Source organism: Barbus barbus (assembly GCF_936440315.1).
Source record: "Barbus barbus genome assembly, chromosome: 28".
Taxonomy (NCBI): Eukaryota; Metazoa; Chordata; class Actinopteri; order Cypriniformes; family Cyprinidae; genus Barbus; species Barbus barbus.
In genome coordinates, this window is record NC_136756.1 from 14,052,307 (window position 1) to 14,071,686 (window position 19,380).

Genomic DNA, 19,380 nt, shown 5'->3' on the forward strand with positions numbered 1-19,380 from the left:
GCACTGGTTGCTGTCAGACTCCTTGTGCAAACAAAAATCTCACTGGATGATTACAATTAATGGCAAAATGAATGTTTGGAAATGTAAACCGCTATTTCCTATTAACACACTACAGCAAAAGATAACAAATAAGTTTTTATTTGGTGAAAATACTAGTGTTCTAATAAATTTTGGCCACCACAATAACACACATTCGCTATCAACTAAGCATTTTACCTCAAAGTCATAATTTGCTGCTTATTGATAGTATGTAAGGTAGTTGCTGTAGTGATTATATTTAAGATTAAGGGGTCTAGAATATGGTTATGCAGAGTAATGCATTAATATGTGCTTTATAAGTACTAATAAACAGCCAATATGCTAGTAATATGCATGTTAATAAGCAACTAGTGAATAGTGTCCCCTAATCTAAAGTGTTACCTAACTGGTAAAACAGCACCATTAAAGTGTCATAAAATTCCATATGTCTCATGCACAATATTTGTGAACAATTTTCAGGTTTTTTGATCTTCAACTCACTGATTAAGCCTACAGATTACTTATGAAATGATCTCCCTATCTACCTGTGTCTGTAAACCCTTTTTCTTCTCTGTTTACATTAGGAATTTACCTGTTTGATATGACCTACATTGACTCCGCCTACCCTGCTTCTGACAGCATCATTGAGACTGAGCAAAGAACCAATCAGATGAACAATCTACTGCGCATCATCTCCGATCTACAGGTGTCCTGTAACTACGGTAAGTTGCTTTCAGAAACCATAGTAATTTTCATTTGGTTATGTACGTGTACATGTACATTTTCATATTAATATTCAGATTTCATTAAAGGAAAAAAGGAAATCTAAATGATAAACCTGCACACAGTGCATTGATATGAGAATTTAAATAGCCTTTTCACATTTCTTCACCCCACAGATCATTTAGTCATGTTACCACACGTGCAGAAGTATTTGATGTCAGTGCGCTACATCGAGGAGCTCCAAAAGTTTGTGGAGGATGACAATTACACGTAAGTTACCCAAACATTGTAATGCTCGGTAGCCTTTATTTAGCTGAACTGATTGTTTTGGGTGATTTTAGCTTTGCGTTCTGCCCTGCAATTTATTGCATTTCATAAAGTCTATGCCAGCTTTCACTTTAAACTACCCACATCTGTAAGACCCCCGTAAATCGAGACCCTCCCTGGTTTTAACACTTCATTTTGCACAGCTGACTATACTATTTATTAAAACATGTGCTGTCTGTGGACTTTATGTCTTCTTGGTTTGGCTGCATGGCCCACAGGCCAACCAAACACCTAATTTACCAGCCACAGCTGCACCAGCTTGGCATGACTTTATACTACAGTATAATCCCTATTTCCTTTACCTCAGGCTTCGTAAACATGTGAAGCCCATAATGTATTTTCCTAGTACAGTCTTACATAATATGGTTTTCTGAAAAATTGTGCTATACACATGTGGTGAGGTATGACAAAAGAATTTTATGAATGCAATTTCGAAAACAGAATTTTAAAAGTATAATTTTTGAAATGCTTCAATGTTACATGCTGCACATGTTATGTATTATGCATACATGTGGCTTTCTGCCTCTACAAAGACAAGCATAGCATTGATGTTTTCATCATTATTAAATGCATTTCCCTGTTTCCTCTGGAGCTTTCTTCACTCCTACTGTGTGGTCCTGTCTGTCTGTTTCACAGAAAGTGCAGGTGGTTTTATTGCGGTCCAATTTCTTGCCGTCTAGACGCTTATAAATGCAACATCAGGAATCGCAAAACTCTGGATCCCCATATTTCCACTGTTGAAGTTGAAGTGTTGAAGACATTCATAATATATTTTATACACATTTTATAATTTTTTATTTATTTATAATTGTTTACTTATTACAATTCAATAAAAATGCATAAAAATCATTTAAACTACAGTAATTTAAACGGCTATTTTGGCACCAAGTGTTGGTTTGTAATTACTGATAAATTTATGTTTTCCCTAAATTAGGTTTATGTATGCATATTGTACAATAACTTACACAATATGCATATCGAATGGGTAAGCTTCCCATGTGTCACAAGCTATAATCCATTTCTTTATGCTTTTTATATCAAATTATTATATTATCAACGTATTATTTTAATAGTTGGATGCATTTAAGAAGGTCATGACCTCTGAAATGTAACCGACCAGAATCACCATTTAAGGGGTAATGCAGATATCTTGTTTTTTCAATGTCGCGTGAAAGAAAGAAATGTACCACATTTGTGACAAGTGCAATATTTTATTCTAATCTGATTTATGCAGACAGATTAATGACTGGAACTCAGTAGAGACTGTGATATATATCACGAACTTGAGTTGTTTCATTTTAGGAAAGCTGGATTATTTTGCCTTGGTATAATTTTCCTCACTGAATCATTTCTGTATCCCCATTTTGACTGGCGACAGTAATGAGTTAAAGCTGTTGCTCTGGTAAAGCTTTCAAACACGTCTCCATATGAGAAAATAAAGAAAGGCACCTTTTTGGCACAGTGACATAATTCACACATCTTTTCCATGCGGTGTTAAAAAATTACTCGCCTGGCTTACTTCAGTGTCAGGTGAAACTTCTCAAGTGAAACTCGGCCGTGCAGAGGTAAACGTTTACATAGAGTCTGTACCAAAACGAAAACCATTTCATGAAGATGTATAGTGCGTATCAAGGAGAAGCTATTCGGTCATGGTGTAAATAAAGATGTTTGTAATTAATTATTTTTCTTATCTGGTTCCTGAACTTCAGTTGTTTTAATATAGTGTGTCTAGTTAAGAAATCACTAAAATAAAGTATTGAACAAAAGACAACCCAACAGAGTTACTATTTATGAAAGTGTATTTATTGTACCATATTATTAAGTGCTCGTGTTTAGACATTCAGACAGTGACTGGGCTCCATGTGAAATTGTCTCAGGCACTTTCTGACAACACCAAAGGATACATGGCTGCCAGAGGAGGTTGGGTTTGGTGGAATGGATGGGGCTGCAGTATAATGGTTGTGTTTGGGGGAATGACATCATTGTCTGGCAGTCTGTGGGGTTGGAAAACCTCAGCGATCCAGGGTCACAGTCTTAAAATCCTTAGCCCATGCTTACAGCATGTCCTGCCATCTGGCACCGCTGTTACAGAGAGCCCTGTGGAGCTGGGAATAGAGAGGTCTTTTTCAGAAAACCGTATCATTTGTGCCTAATTTTTTTTCATCAGTTTACGCGTTAATTTAATTAATTATGAAAACATTTGATTAAAATATTTTAAGGCAATTAACGCACTGGCCCCGCCCACAGACCTGTAAGTCATCTTAAATTTCATACAGCTGGCTATTGACAGTTGACAAACTCCATAAATGCAGTTATGGCCTAAAATTCAAGATATTGTGGCAAAAATGCCCCATATGAATTTTTGTCTCATATTTATATCATATGATAAGCAATATCACACGAGCAGCAAGAGTAATATCACATGTTTGCTGTTTATGTCCGAATACCACGAGTGCAAATGTGATTTTATACAACAGTTCAGTAGTTCAAGTAAATATTGTGTTATATTTTAAACACAAATTTGTAATGTCTACACTTGATACTTTAATGGATACTTTAACACAATAATGGCTTTAAATTGTCTTTTGTGGGTAATTTCACAGCCAAATGTATTTTGAGATTAATTGGATTACTCGACACATCATGTAATTAATTGGATTAAAAATTTGAATCGACTGACAGCCCTTTTTTTAAATAATTTTTCAAAAACACTTCTGAACGGTGGGTCTGAGAGGTAAAAATATGATGCTTACCAGGGCCTTATCCACCAGTAAATACTTGACATGTTATGACTGAAAGTATATTAATGTACTTTCTGTTGGTCAAAGAATCCTAAAAATGTATCAAGAAATATTAAGAAGCACAACTGTTTTCAACATTGATTATTATTAGAAATATTTCAAATGTATTTTATAATAATAGTATTTTTTACAGTATTTTAGAATCAGTTTTGGAAAGGTTGAAAATTCAGCTTTGCCATCACAGGGATAAATTACATTTAAAAATAAACTACAATAGAAAAGAGGTATTTTATGTTGTAATGTTATTTCACAATATTGCTGTTTTCCTGTATTTCTGACACACACACACACCATGCATGTAAGATTTGTCAAGCATGGGGAAAACAAATACAACAATTAAACACCTCATGAATTTTTGCCTTGATTAATTTGCTCAAGTATGTGTTACTTTGTTCATTTGTCTTTGTCTATGACAAAAAGTGTAAGATGTCACAAATTGAAATATGTTGCAATCAAAATTTGCTTTGCTTGAGAAAACTTCTCAAACTATTAAAAAATATATAGGCCTACAGTTCCATTATTTTTTAATTTGATTCATAGTACATTTGGTGAACTCATTCTCTAAAATGTCTTGGGTATACGAAGCATTCGCAGCTATATGAACTACACATCCTAATATTTGTGCGCACACACACACACATTACTCAGTTTTAAAATGTTTTGGGGAATATTATGGGGTGAAGCTAGAAAATCACAGCCTAACTAGCAAATGCTAACCTTAACTAGTCAATGTAGTCATTGATATGTTTATTATTGAAATGTTGTTGTTATATGCATGTGTTAATTTTATTTAATTTCTTTATTTTCTTAAATATGTGGGTAGATAGTATTTATAGAGTTGTAACTTTTTAGTTTTAGTTACTTTTTCTTATTTGTAAGTCGCTTTGGACAAAAGCGTCTGCTAAATGACAAAAGTAAAGTAAAGTAAAAGTAAGTAGTTATTGTTTTTGTGCTTTGTTCCAAAAACTATACTCTTCCTTAAAAAAAAAATCAGTATTATCTTTTCCCATAATATTGTCCTTTTCAAGCACAATTGTTCAACTCTATGTATAAACTAAATACCGATGAATACTGTGTGAGAGAAACTTAAGTTTAAACCATGTTGTCAAAAATCGTGATGTCTTGATATTATATTTTATTGACTGTTACCCCGTCACAACTCTTTTGTACAGACTATCATTGAAGATTGAGCCTGGGAACAGCTCACCTCGTCTGGTATCCTCCAAAGAAGACCTTGGAGGTAAAGTCTTTATCCCTTCATCCTTTCAGTTGACTTTTCTCAAAAACTCCTGATGGAGGATCATCAGTAATTCAGCTAAAGTTCCTCAGTTGTACCTGACTGGTGAGGTGCTGCATGGACGACATTATGTCTGGAAGTCGTTGATGATAAAAGAGAGATTCTGCAGATGTGAAAGTTGGAGGGGCAATGAAAGAGTGAGACCCATGTAACCTAACATTTTCAGGGTGATGTAGATCAGCCCCTCAGACACTTGTTTAAACAGAGCGACTTTTATTCAGTTATTCCATGATCTTATTCTTCTCAGTCTAGCAGATAAAAACCACCTGCTGTCAGTAGAGTGGCTCTGGAGGATCCGTCTTTCTGGATCATTGTGGTCTTTGGTAATTTTCAGAAAGAACTTTGTAGGTTAAAGTTAACTGTTGACTTAAAATGCATAAGTTTAAGCCTTTCTCTCACAAACATTGAAGTTTGTAGCCATGCTTCTTTTAAAGTATACATAAACATCCAAAATATAAAAACACAATTTGTGTGTAAAAATTCATGTGGAGTGAGTAAAATATATCTGTGCCTGGAAAATACACATTTTTACTACTTTATAAAAAAAAAAAAGTTATTTTATTACTGTAACTTGGTTAATTTGTGCAGTAAATTTCAAATAAATAATAAATGTCCTAGCTAACATTAACAGGAATGGCACATTTTAACATCCATTATGCAAGAGTAGTTTTTAGTTTTATGCACTAATGACAGAAATTTGAGTTAAGGATGAGCGCCGGAGCAGTATAGCGTAGAAATAGGTTTTATAGTGTGTTTGGTCCTTGTACCTCAAGACAAGCATCTGAGGTTAATGGAGAGTTTGAATGAGATCATGGTGTATGTCAGTTCCTCTCATAAGAGCCTGAGCAATTAGGATGTTTCCTATTTCTGACTATCAGATGGTGGAGTGGGAAATTGAACTGCATTGAGCATTTTATGGTTGTAACAGCTGTGGCAGAAGTGGACAAACTCAAGGAGACATCTAGGTGGAAATTGGTAATGGAAAGAATCTTTTTTTTTTTTTTTACTTCTGCAGTTTTTATGTGTAAGTTGTGCAATGACATCATTGGTCTTTCTTATAGACTCATAAAGCATTGTGAAAATGAAAGTATATTTTTTGGTAACACTTTAGTATAGGGACCAATTCTCACTGTTAACTAGTTGCTTATTAGCATGCCTATTATTTACATATTGGCTGTTTATTAGTACTTATAAAGCACATATTCTGCATGACCATATTCTACATTCCCAATCCTATAATAAAGTGTGACCATTTACAAAAAAAAAAAATCAGGAATGTTTCGGTTAATTCATTGGGATTGTTTTGCATAAAATCCTCCTTCACTTGACTTTTTTGTTACAGTGACAGTGTCTCTAAATCTAAGCATGCAATTGAAGATATTCTTTGGGAGATTCTTTAGGATATTTTATTCTAATATTTGCAATATTTTATTTTTTTATTATTTCAACATTATATATTTGTGTGTACTAAACCCATGTGAAACAGGATACAGTAGCATCAGATGATTATTTATTAATTTGTGCATTTATCACATTTATGCATTTTTGATCATATACCTTAGCTAATTTTAATAAGGCAAAATGTAGAGTCAGCTGATCATAAAATAGCCCCTGATAGAGTAATCAGGACCCCAGTAAAATCAATGCATCACATACTATAAATGCTTATATTTGAAAAATGTATTTGAGATATCACCCACTTAATTACATTTGATCTGATTATGCAGATCGCTTAATTTCATTTCACATTCATTTGAATACTAATGACAAATTGATAAAATATTAAAATTGGATTAAAATAGAATATTTTGAGGTTGCCAGAGTAAACATATCCATCATATAAATTTAATTATGATTTTCTGTAAACATCTTTTGGTATATTTCATAAGATATTTGGGTCCCACTTTATATTAGGTGGCCTTAACTACTGTGTACTTACATTGAAATTAATCATTTGATACAATGCACTTATTGTGTACATACATGTTTTTACATTGTACTTATATTTTTAAAAATACCTATTTGTAATTACATCTGTAATTAATTTCTGTAGTTAAATTTATAATTACACTGTTGACCCATCCCTCACACCTTAACCCACCCTTAAACCTACACATACCACCAAACCTGTCCTTAACCTTACCCGTATCCCACCTCAATAGCAGCAAAAGTGTTTTAAAATACAATATGACCACAATAAGTACATTGTACTTATTTTCTGATGTAAGTACATAGTAGTTAAGGCCACCTAATATAAAGTGTGACCGATATTTGTGCGGGTATTATTTTCTATTGACACTCTTGTAAAGTCTCTGTTGGGCACTAAATTAGATGTTTCCTTGGCCCAGGTATCTAGTGTTTTAAAGGCCTCTAATGTTGCAATATTTACAAGCATCTCTTAGAGCTAGTCACTTCCGATTGTTAGTTGGGAACAAAGTCTGTTTTCATTTAGGTAAGGGCTCTTCTAACCCATTATGAGACTTATTAACGTACTATAAAAGACAGTGGGGAATGTCATAATTAACATACTCCTAATAATAATCCAAAGCCATTTCCAGCATTGCCACACATCCCCTTTGGTTTGATTTTACAGTGGAAAAGGCCTATAAACATGACTGCAGGGAACATTTTCGCTGGCTGTCCACTTATTTTTTTGCTACGTCAGAGTGGTATTCTTGTTTACCAGGCCGGTAATAGTGTGGCTGGGTTGAGAATCTGAGACATCCTCTTTGACACAATGCCTAACTTTCTACGGTACACAAACTCACATACTTATTGTCATAGATCTCATTGATTACTGAAACAGTTATATGTAGACTGAAGCTGCATTCACAAACCCCAGTCCTGTGCTGTTGAAAACTAACAAGCATAAAATGTTTACTAGCACTTATTAAAGCTGCATGTGGATAATTAGCAAAACTCTGGCTCTCAGAAGGCTAACATTTGAAAACAGTCCCATAGTTCCACAGTAGTTATTTGGAGGTGTAAGTGTAATCAGAAGTATAAATGTGTGTTTGTTGTGTGCGTGCGTGTGTGTGTGTGTGTGTACAGGACCCTCAGAAGAGTCTGTCTCAGTGCGGTATAACAGACGACCAACCTGTCCTGATACTTCAGTGGTTGCCCACCTTCCAACACCACCTCCTGCCCGGCACAGGAAGAGCCACAGTCTGGGGAATAAGTAGGTATCACACACTACATGAGAAAAGCTCACCAGTCACAACACACATAACAACTATGAAAAAAGTCTGTTTTGGCCTACTTTTAAAAAGAGTGCTTATTACAGAATTAGTATACATATAATATGGATGGACACTGAATTGTCTATTAATAGCAATGCAATGACAATGTATGTATTATAGTTTACATTTATATTAAATGCAATTAGCTGAACTGTATTGTACTTTATTAACCCGCTTAAGTAGGACCGAAGTACATCTTGTATATTTTCATAATTATTTCACTTATCTTTGAAACATGGTTAAAGGTTCACCCAAGAATGAAAATTCTGTCATCATTTACTCATTCTCAGGTTATTTCAAACCTGTATGAATTTCTTGCTTCTGCTGAACACAAAAGAAAATATTCTGAAGAATGTAACAGCTGCTGGTACCCATTGACTCCCATAGTATTTTTGTCCATACTGTAGAAGTCAATCGGGACCAGCAACTGTTTGGAGACCAACATTATTTAAAATATCTTCTTTTATGATCTACATAAACTCATACAGGTTTGGAACAACTTGAGAGTGAATAAATTGTAAGTCATTTAAATATATTTGTAATTACACAGTTGTAATAATGATGTTGCAATTTAGTGCTTTTAAAATATATTAACTTCAAATGTAATATCAAACATGTGCTTTAGTATGCTAGTCAACACATTAAATAAGTATATGTTAAAGAATGACAAAAGCATAATGATTTATCTTTTAATTTTATATTATTACAAAGTACATTTTGTGTGAAGTGAAAGTGTACTCTCTTTAGGTATTCTTAAGAGGCCTTTTATTTCATTAATATTACATTATCTGCAAGTAGAAAAATACTTTCAACATCTGAAGTACACTACAAGTACATATTCAATACAACCAAGTGCACTTCTTTTTCACAAGGGAGCACAGTGCCTCATGCGACTGACTGTCTTTGTGTTTCAATTCTGTCATCTCTTCTCAGTATGATGTGCCAGTTTGGTGTGGCGGAGAGTAAAAGTGCGACATTCCCTGCAAAAGAAAAGGCTCGACACCTACTGGACGACAGCTTCTTAGAGTCTCACAGTCCCGTCAGAAACCACACACACGATTCAGTATTTACCAATGGCATCTCACTTGGTACTACAGTTTATTCCTGTTGTACACACACTCATATCTCAGTCTTTGTCCCACTAGCACAAGATGAATGTGTTAGGATATCTGTGTCCTAATTTAAAGGTGTTCTCTCTTACCACCATAAAATATGACTGCTGTGTTGGAACTGTGTTTGTATTTATGATTTTTCACCACTAGATGGCAGTAGTGTTCAAGCTTTTGGTATTTGATTTGTTTCTAAATAGACTCTACATCTTCACCATGGAATATTTCTGCCACCACCTTTCATTAATTTATTTTAAGATAAAAAAAAAAAGATTTTGTTTTGTCCTGACCTTCATATTTTTTCGGTCTGTCTGCAGGCAGTAGAGAGAGCTCTTTTAGTGATGAATTATCAAGTACAGTTGAGAGGTAAGGCAAATTATGCATCATGATTATAAATTATAATAGAAAATGAATTGCATTTATTATATTTCTGTTTTGTTTTTCTGCTTTTAGGTCTGTGTATATATGCACATTCTGAAATCACAACACATTAACAACATTTGCAGTACTAGCTATGTTCAGAATCTCAGCTGTTAGCATGTTTCTTATTTTTGTGTGAGGCTTTTGTTTTCTTAATACAAATGAAAAACACGTTCCTCTTCCTGACTACTTTCAGAGGACGTATGTACGCGACACTTGGTCCAAACTGGCGAGTCCCAATCTGTAACTCTCCCAGAAGTAGAAGTTATATTTATAGGTAGGAATACAGCTGTTACCCGTGTCCCTAAAAACTTAAGTTAATGCTGTCTTTTTTAAACAATTATTTCGTTCTTCTTATCTTTTGATCCTTCTTGATTTACTGTACATATCCTTATCACATACTTGACCTGTTCTGCTGCAGGACATATTTATCTCAGTGTTTTATATGACTTGAGGGGGAAAAATTATTTCCTTGCTTCCCCAGCACCCCAGGGGCAGTTTCCAGCTATGAATGCAGTTCTCTGAGCAGTATAACCATTGAAGGGCCCCTGCGAAGAAAGACACTGATGAAGGAGGGTAAAAAACCCACTGTAAGTGTGCAGTCAAATTTACCTGTAAAATTTCAAATGTTAAACATGACAAGTATTTTTACCCTGTAGCCCACTTATGATCAATAGATTAACTTGGATGAATTTATTATTTTTATCTAGATATGTTTGTTTGAGGCTTTTACCTACTACTCTTTAATGTGAATTGTAGAGATTTTGACCTTATTAAACATGCTAGTTTGATGAGTAGCTTATCAAAACAAGTTTAAGTTTGCATAGTTAAGTGACAACTTAATTATGACTTGCCTCTCATGCGCAGAGGTGAAAGGCCTTGCCCAAATGACTATTATAGTTACATAAAATGTTTTCCAACCATGATTGACTTTACTAAACGTATGAAGAAAATCTTGAAATCTTTAAAATCTTGGTATGGAATCAAAAGCAATTACAGTGTTTGGCAACATCTCTGACTCACTCTGCCTCGTTTCTTTTTTGTTTTTGTTTTTGAGCTGTAAACCTATCTTTAGTGCATGGCAAGTATCTCACAGAATACCATCCTACAAATAGGCGTATACAGCACAGTGTTGCACACTGGTACATCTTCATTTACAGAATATCCTTAGGGTAGAATGTATCTGCCATTTGTCTGGTTTTTCTATGTGCCATCACTTATGATTTAAATATTAAGTGTGTGGTGACTTTGCCAGTCCCAAAAGTTCTGATGGAACGAGGAAATAAATGGTATTTTATGTCGACAAGCCAAGGCATGAGTACTTGCAAAGTAAACAACTTAATATTTTGATTCAGCATGGGTGCTATAAAGTGATCAAAAGTGAAACTAAAGAGTTTTATGATATAAAAAAAAAAATAATAATAATTTGAACGTTCCGTTTAAACAATTCTAAAAGGATGTGTCTCGGTTTCCACAAAAATATTAAGCAACACAACTGCTTTCAACATTGATAATAATGAATCAGCATATTATTATTAGAATGATTTCTGAAGGATCGTGTGACACTAGAGACTGGAATAATGGCTGCTTGCTATCACAGGAATAATTTCATTTTAAAATATATTCAGAAACAACAGTTACAAATATAACTGTTATTGTAAATATTACAAATGACTTTCAAGAACAATACAAATCTTACAAACTTTTTTACCTCAGGTACACTGTAAAAATGACTAATTTTAATGCTAAAATACCACCACCTATGTTTTTTTTCTTACCAGTGCATCGGTTTTGTGGCTGACATGCTGTTAAATCCATTATAAATTGCAGAATCCATGTCTTTACTGTGGAAATGTTTAAACCAAATATTTAATCAATCATGACTTTTTTTTCTATCTTTTTTTTGCACGTCCAAAACCATTTGTTACTGCTGCTGGTCTTGGCCAGGTCTTCGTTGTTGATCTAAATTTCAGTGTGACTGCCCCAGTTGATGGTTAATTAATAAAGAAATAAATATGGATATACAGTCCATAAAATAGTCAAGTCTGTTTGAGTTTTTAGAGAAGAGCACTTATACTGTCTCTTAAGCTGATTTGCACTGATTTTCTTCAAATCAGCTCTCATCCTGGAAGCGCTACTGGATTGTCCTATCAGGCTCCATTCTCATCTATTTTGGTTCTAAAGCTCTAAGAGCAAATGAGCGAAGACATGTAAGTGATGAATTATTCTCTCAATTCAATGTGAAAATGCTTCTTTTTTTTATTATTTATGAAGTGCCATCTAAGCTATTATTCAGACTTTAACTGGTCGAATAATACAAATAAAAAGTGTTGCCTATTATTATGCTAATTAAAACAATTTATTTATTCAGCTTTAAGAACTTGTCATCTAGATAATTTACGCTGTTTAGGGAAATTCCAGTACTCAATTTCAAACTTAAATGAAGTTTATTTAACTTCTTGGCCTAACCTCTTTGTAATTGTGGCTTTTTTGTCTTAAGTATAAATCCAGGCCATGTAAAAAGATCACGCTCACAGGTTGGATGGTTGTTCTGCCGGACAACCCTGAACATCCAAACATTTTCCAGCTTACTGATCCTGAAAGAGGTACTGTTATTCATCCATCTACGACTCATGAACATATAAAGTACGTGGCTTAAAATATAATTCTTCACAGATATAAACCGTTTCACGCTGTGATAGAATGGCTTCAAAACAATGTTTATGGCAATTTTTTATTCATTTGCTGCATTCGACGTACAAATGTTTGACAGAAAATGCTTTGGTGCTTTCTACGTTTCCACTAAGGTTTCAATCTAAAATAAACATTTGTTTCGCAATCAGAAAACCTTGAATTATTTGTGTGCCATTTTTTTTTAAACTGTCACCAACTGTCACTGAAATGTCATGCCACTCCTAGGTTGAAGGGGTGAAGGGCATTGTAAGCAGCAGGCAGGTGACCGATAAATCTTGCAGTGTTGGTGGTTCCAGGAACGAAAGAAAACTGTAACATTGTAAAAGATCATCTAAAATGATCCTGATGCTCATGTTTGTTTTTTTTCTGTCAGCTGTTGTTTTCAGTTTTTTTTTTAATTGAACGAGTTCTTGGCCGTTTAAATGAAGAGAAACATGTTCTGTAATATCCTGATGAAGTTCCAGGAAATAGTTTGAATCAAACATTAAGCATTATGTGTGAGAACTGGCTTTGTGTAGCAACATAGCCTTATCTTGACGTGTGAGAACTGGTTTCATGTAGACCTTGATATGTATAAAAATGATCATCTACTGAAGAATGACCAAGCCCAGATGGTTTGTTCAAACATGAAAATATTTGACATAAAACAATGAGTCATCGCTATATAATTCCCTTCCAGGAACTTGAGCTGCGTCGAAAACGCTAGGGGAACGTCTTCAGCGTGACCGCGCTCTTGGGCAAGAGCAGATCGCTTTACAGGCTGTATGTTCCTCCCTGCAAACGTTACATCACTGCTGGGGATACACACAGTCTGTGTGTGGTCTGCTTGAGAGCAGAGTCAGCTCTCAAGGGAGCTGACTGCCCGCTTTGTGAGCGTTTGTCACTGCGTATTCTTGCTCTCGGAAGGCTCTCTTTGAGGAAGACGGGCGAGCCCCTATCTTCTTCCTTTCCCATCAGATCCAGTGCCCGCTCTCTGGGTTCGGAAGCCCGCCCCACGGTTTCTTCCCCCCAGAGAGAGGGCTCGATGCTCCGCCTGTCTTCCTCGGAGGAGGTGGACGTGAAGGACGTCGATGAGCTTTGTAAAGCTGCAGTGTTTGCACAAGCATATTATGAATGACGACATTATTATATTTGATATATTATACTGATTTCTCTCCTCGACGGCTCTCCGTAAGAGATTCCCGTCAGGAGAGATCTCCTCTCACATGCAGGGATCTTTCACCCCCGCTCGGAGTTATTGAAGCTGTGGGTGTGGCCTCTGAGGAGGCACAGCTCATAGCTTCCGGTCTCTCAACCGAGGTTGCAGAGACCATCCTCCAATCCAGAGCTCCCTCTACAAGGAAACTGTACGCCCTGAAGTGGAAACTTTTCCCTTCATGGTGCGGAGACTGCCACCTCGACCCAGTTAACTGCCCGATTGGTACAGTGCTGGAGTTCCTGCAGGCCCGTTTCTCCGCAGGGGTAACCCACTCCACCCTGAAGGTGTACGTGGCGGCTTTATCGGCCTACCGCGCCCTTCTCGGTGGCCTCTCAGTGGGTAGGCACCCCCTAGTACATGTTTCCTCCAGAGGCTGAGGCCTCCGGCCAGAGAGCTTATGCTATGTGGTGGATCAGGATGCTATTCCATAGCCTCGAGTCCTCTGCTCTCACCCTTCTTGGGGATTAAGACTCACTTTTCAGAAGTTGGCCTTTGGGACGCAGGCCCAACCACTTTAGCCACTCGTGGCCATTTTCTCTCGCCCTCGCAGGCCATACTTCCAGCATCCCTGCCGGTGGTTGCTTTATTCCTAGAAGCTGACGCTGGTTCCACCGCACGTGCTTTTATGCTTCCTGGTCGTTTACGTCACCCGCCTGTGACGTCTCGCCCTTCCATTGGACAGATTACACATGTATTCAGAGCGCAGTCACGCTGAAGGCGTTCCCCTAGCGTTTTCGACGCAGCGTCTAGTTCCCTTCAGGGAACCAGGGTTACATACGTAACCTGAGACAATTTTATTCAGCAAATTACTTTTTGACTTTAGAAATGGCAGATTTACAATGTCACACAACTTAATTGGAATAAACCCATACAAGTTCCAATTGTTTTAATCTGTGGTTCAGGTAATGTTTACAAGTTCCAGACTGGATCCCGTTTCTCTGCGATTATCTGGCACAGACATTTAGCCGAGGCATGCAGGAGTACAAGACCACAGGTAAGTGTATCCTGTAACAAAAATTCTCAAATAAAATAAATGTGTGTAATTAACAGGGATATGCAGGAATGTCACATTGTTTTCCACAGATACCAGCAAACCTCATGTCCTTTGAATAGCTGCTTTTTGGGAAGTGGAATACAGATGAAGGGAATAAACCTAATGGAGAAAGACATTTGGAGAAAGGGGGCAGCATGTTGGACCTTACACACCGTAGTTGAAAATGTGGCAGCTGTATCTGTTGAAAAAGTCCAAAATTCATTCAGACATTGTAGACACAGCTGTACTGAGAGAGGATGGTCTTGTGTCTTCAGTTTAGTGGTAACACTTTACAGTAAGGTTCAATTTGTTAAAATGAGTTAAAGGGGATAGTTCACTCAAAAATGAAATTATAGCCACCCCTCAGGCCATCCAAGATGTACAGTAGATGAGTTTGTTTCTTCTTCAGAACAGATTTGGAAAAAAATAGCATCACATCACTTGCTCAGCAATGCATCCTCTTTAGTGAATGGGTGCCACCTCCCGCCAAAATACTACTGAATTTATGAATACATTACAGCCATTTTATAGCATTTATCCATCTGTTAATGTTCATAAATATACTACTGTTAATCCTATTCATATATTTTCATAATGTATTCATGTTAATTTATACTATGATGTATAACTGATGTTAACAAATTGAAACCTTACTGTTTGTTTACCTGACAAACCTAAAGGTACATGTGAAATATGTATAAAATAACATTGTCCAGTAGATGTCTTCATGTGATTAAGTGCCAAAATTACGACCTTTGTATTGTTGAATCTCCTAGAATTATGTTCAATTGATGTTAGATGTTAGAGAGTGAAAGCATTAAATCCCTGGACAATGAGCATGCATAAAACATACATGAAACATTTGACACCACTTCATAAGAGGAGCCAAAAAAGTGCACTGTATAAAGGGAAATTTGTTACATAAAGGGAATTAGTCGCACATTGACACAATAAGGGCATTTAAATGGCAAATAAGTGCCAATGTTAATGTGTTGTAGTTCAACTCAAAAGTTCTATAGTGTATTTATTATGGACAAAATATGAGTGATGTCTGATTGTATGTCTTGACATCATAAAGTGGGCAGGACCCAAAAGCTAAATGGTTATGGATGCTGATTAGGTTTCATAGAGATGCTGTTGTAAAATGTACATGAAGTTCCAAAGCAACTGTCTTTTGGTTAGAGCCATGTATAATGTATTCACTGGAGAAAAAAAAGTTTTAGTGGATGTTCAGTATTCACATCTAATACTTCAGTGTAGTATTATTTTTGTTCTTATTTCTTTATTTAAATGGAATACATCAAAGGGTCTGTAAAATTTGTAAAGTACTTTGCAAAGTCTAGTATTTTGCACAGTCACACATTTGTATAAGGTGTAGGAATGAGACTTATTCTTCCTCAGAGGTGATATTAAGGCACTAAATGTGAAGTGTAGAATGCATTGTAAATTGCAAATGGAGATTACACGGTTTGATTTTCTGCAAATTCTGCAGAACATGCATGGAAGTTTTGGACTAACAGGTTTTTTGTGTCACTCACATGCGTACACACTATCGAGGCGTGTACTACTCTAGGAAAAGCTGTGAATCTGTTATTTTAAAAAGGTGGATCAGGCTTTGAATCTTTAAAAAGGTACAATTGGCTAACCACAAAAACCACTTACAAGACTACAACATATAATAAAGATAATAGATAGAATGCTGCTCTCACAGATTTTGTGTCACATAAGCAACCATTTCAGCTGTGATTAGATAGCACATCTGCACTAATGTTATCAGCAAGTATTAACAGTAAGTACTAAGTGGTAGCTACCTCTTTTTTTGGGGGGGGGGGGGGTATGGGTGCCATACCATCTGGAAGTTCATATACTTTTCTGTATATTTCTGTCCTATGCTAATGATTGAGTTTGGATGTTCTGTTCGGTTCTCACAATGTGATGTCACTGAATCTTTATATGGTCTATAATGAGCCTAGACCTTTTACTAACTCAATACTTTTGTGTTTGGTGTTTTGTCTTTATGGAAATATATACCTAATGAGACAAATCGGTATGGTTTGACTTATTTCACACTTACACGCTATATGACATATTTCCTCTAATGTCTATTGAACTTTCTGGATGTGTCATATTTGTCTGTCATATATCTTGGTTATTTACTTCATCGTTCCTGTCAATTCTCGTCTCAGGGTAGTTTTGTCTGTAAATATTTTTATTTATTTGTCATTTATTAATGCATTCAAAGAGCATTGCCTTTTTAAAAATCAGAATTGCATTACATTCAAATATATTCTGATTTCATCTCAACACATTTTACTCTTATGCTATATTTAATCCATTCTGAAAAATCCCATTTCCCTTAAGTACGTAATAAATGCAGTTTTGAAAAAAGAAAAAATATGCATAATTCCCTACTACATACTAGGCGACAGCATGTTTAATTCTTAAAATAGGCAAAAGTATCCAGATGATCTACTGCTACCGGCAAGATCCTCAAGTGTATATCCAGTTGGACTCTTTCCTCTCCCATGATGCCACAGGAGAGCAGTTAGCAGAGAAGAGATACAACTGACACCTTAGGCAACTTGGTGATGGCAACATGGTGAATGTATTATGCCTGGATCACATTCAGCTACATTTATTCAAAAGAGGTCCCCTCAGAGAGTACACGCTTTCAGATGCAGCCTTTGTCTTGCCAAGTGAATGTATTTTGTTTGTTTTAAATGTAAGAACTTTTTTCTTCCCCAGCTTTTGGGCAGATGCATACCGCATACCTTTGGTCAGACCTTTGAGGGTGCTAAGACTGGGCAAACATCATCTTCCACAACCATCATCTTCCAATCATTCAGCAGGATTCCAGAAGATGAGTTTGTGTTTAGGGTGTATGCGGTACACAGACTGTACACAACTGACTGGGTTTTTCACTTGTCTTCTGAAAATAATTATACTAATATTAATGTATAAGTCCTTTGTTAAGATTTATGTTTTTTATATTACTATTCAAAATTAATTTATATTTCAAGGGAAAGACTATTTTTTAATAAAACGTTGTACTACAATTTTATTGAAAAACATTTAAAATATTATGAGAAACAAACTAAAAGATGTGTTACTCAATATGCTAATGTTTAAAATACCAATTTAAATGCAGTTCTTAATTATTCATAATATATTTATTAATGATAGTCAAGATGGAGGTCAAATAACAGATCGGTGACACGGATTATAAAATAAATTACATGTGTCCTAATGCTTCTGTTTGCTCTGTTTAAAGGGATAGTGCACTCAAATATTTATGTCATTAATTACCCTCATGTTGTTCCAAACCCATAAGTTCTTTGTTCACAAATGAAGATATGCGCTGCACCTTGTTTACGTTCAGAGGAAAGCACACGCATGTGTCATGATACTCTCCAAAATGGCACTAGGGTGACACGAAAGAAAAGGATTGTGGAATAAAGTCATTTTTGCTTTCTTTGCACACAAAGTATTCTCGTAGCTTCGTAAAATTACAGTTGAACCACTGATGTCCCATGGACTATTTTAACGGTGTCCTTGCGTTTCTGTGCTTTGATCATGGTAGTACCCTTGCTGTCTATGGAGATTCAGAGAACTCTTGGATTTCATCAAAAATATCTTCATTTGTGTTCCGAAGATGAGCAAAGGTCTTAAGGGTTTGGAATGACATGAGGGTGAGTAATTAATGACAGAATTTTCATTTTGAGGGTGAACTATTCCTTTAATAACTGCTCAAATAAACATACATAAAACAAAACAAAAAAACAAGTAGCATGGGTCAACCATCAGAGAGAAAGAAGGGCACCTTGTCTCTGAAAAATGTATTTATAAAATACATATAAAATAAAATACACCCCAGAACGCCAAACGCCCGCAGAACAAATGTTGTTTGTTTTGTCTAATTTTATTAGTGCCACAAGTCCTTTATTTACCCTTTGATTTTTGTTAAGCTTAAAACTTCTGGAGTGCTATATAATCCAGCCTTTTTTCTTTTAAACATTCAAATACCCCGCAGGAAAATGTTGTTTTATTTTATTTTAGTTATTCACGCTTAATACCTTTTATTTACTCTTTGATTTTGTCAATCTTAAAACTTCTAGTGTGCTATATCAGTTAAAATACACATGTGCGAGAACAAACTGAAATGAAAGCAAATGTTTTGGATTTTCAGTCGTAATTAGACGGGTAAACTTTTTTTCTACAACATCTTACGAAATGTAAATATTTTGTCTCACTCAGAGCGACCAAATGAGAAAGGGCTCAGTGCGTCTGGTTCTATGAGCAGCGAAACGTTCTTATCTGATCAAGAGACTGTTGTAAATATCTAAAGTTTCTGGGGGGCTCAACTCATTTGCGATCTAATGAGTTTTTGAGGGGATCTGGCGTCGTAAACTTTGTTAGAACGTGAGGTAAAAAGTTGATCAAAACAGATCATCTTTCTAAGACGTTCTGTGATCAAAGGACATCCGTGTTAACCATTTTATGACGTGCACCTGCGCGTGTGGA

The 19,380-nt window shown here is 35.8% G+C and overlaps 1 protein-coding gene across 1 annotated transcript in view; it reads left to right on the forward strand.

The window, feature by feature from the left end:
• The window catches only part of ralgps1 (Ral GEF with PH domain and SH3 binding motif 1), a 93,723-nt gene extending 76,823 nt beyond the window's left edge, over nt 1-16,900 (forward strand). Inside the window, exons 10-21 of the mRNA XM_079383200.1 lie at nt 603-740; nt 918-1,011; nt 5,042-5,109; nt 8,218-8,344; nt 9,339-9,493; nt 9,832-9,880; nt 10,131-10,211; nt 10,419-10,524; nt 12,052-12,144; nt 12,435-12,540; nt 14,729-14,820; nt 14,910-16,900. Coding sequence (XP_079239326.1) covers nt 603-740; nt 918-1,011; nt 5,042-5,109; nt 8,218-8,344; nt 9,339-9,493; nt 9,832-9,880; nt 10,131-10,211; nt 10,419-10,524; nt 12,052-12,144; nt 12,435-12,540; nt 14,729-14,820; nt 14,910-14,939 — 1,139 coding nt within the window. The 3' untranslated portion in view covers nt 14,940-16,900. The remainder of the gene's footprint in view (nt 1-602; nt 741-917; nt 1,012-5,041; nt 5,110-8,217; nt 8,345-9,338; nt 9,494-9,831; nt 9,881-10,130; nt 10,212-10,418; nt 10,525-12,051; nt 12,145-12,434; nt 12,541-14,728; nt 14,821-14,909) is intronic.
• Nucleotides 16,901-19,380: the final 2,480 nt, after the last annotated feature.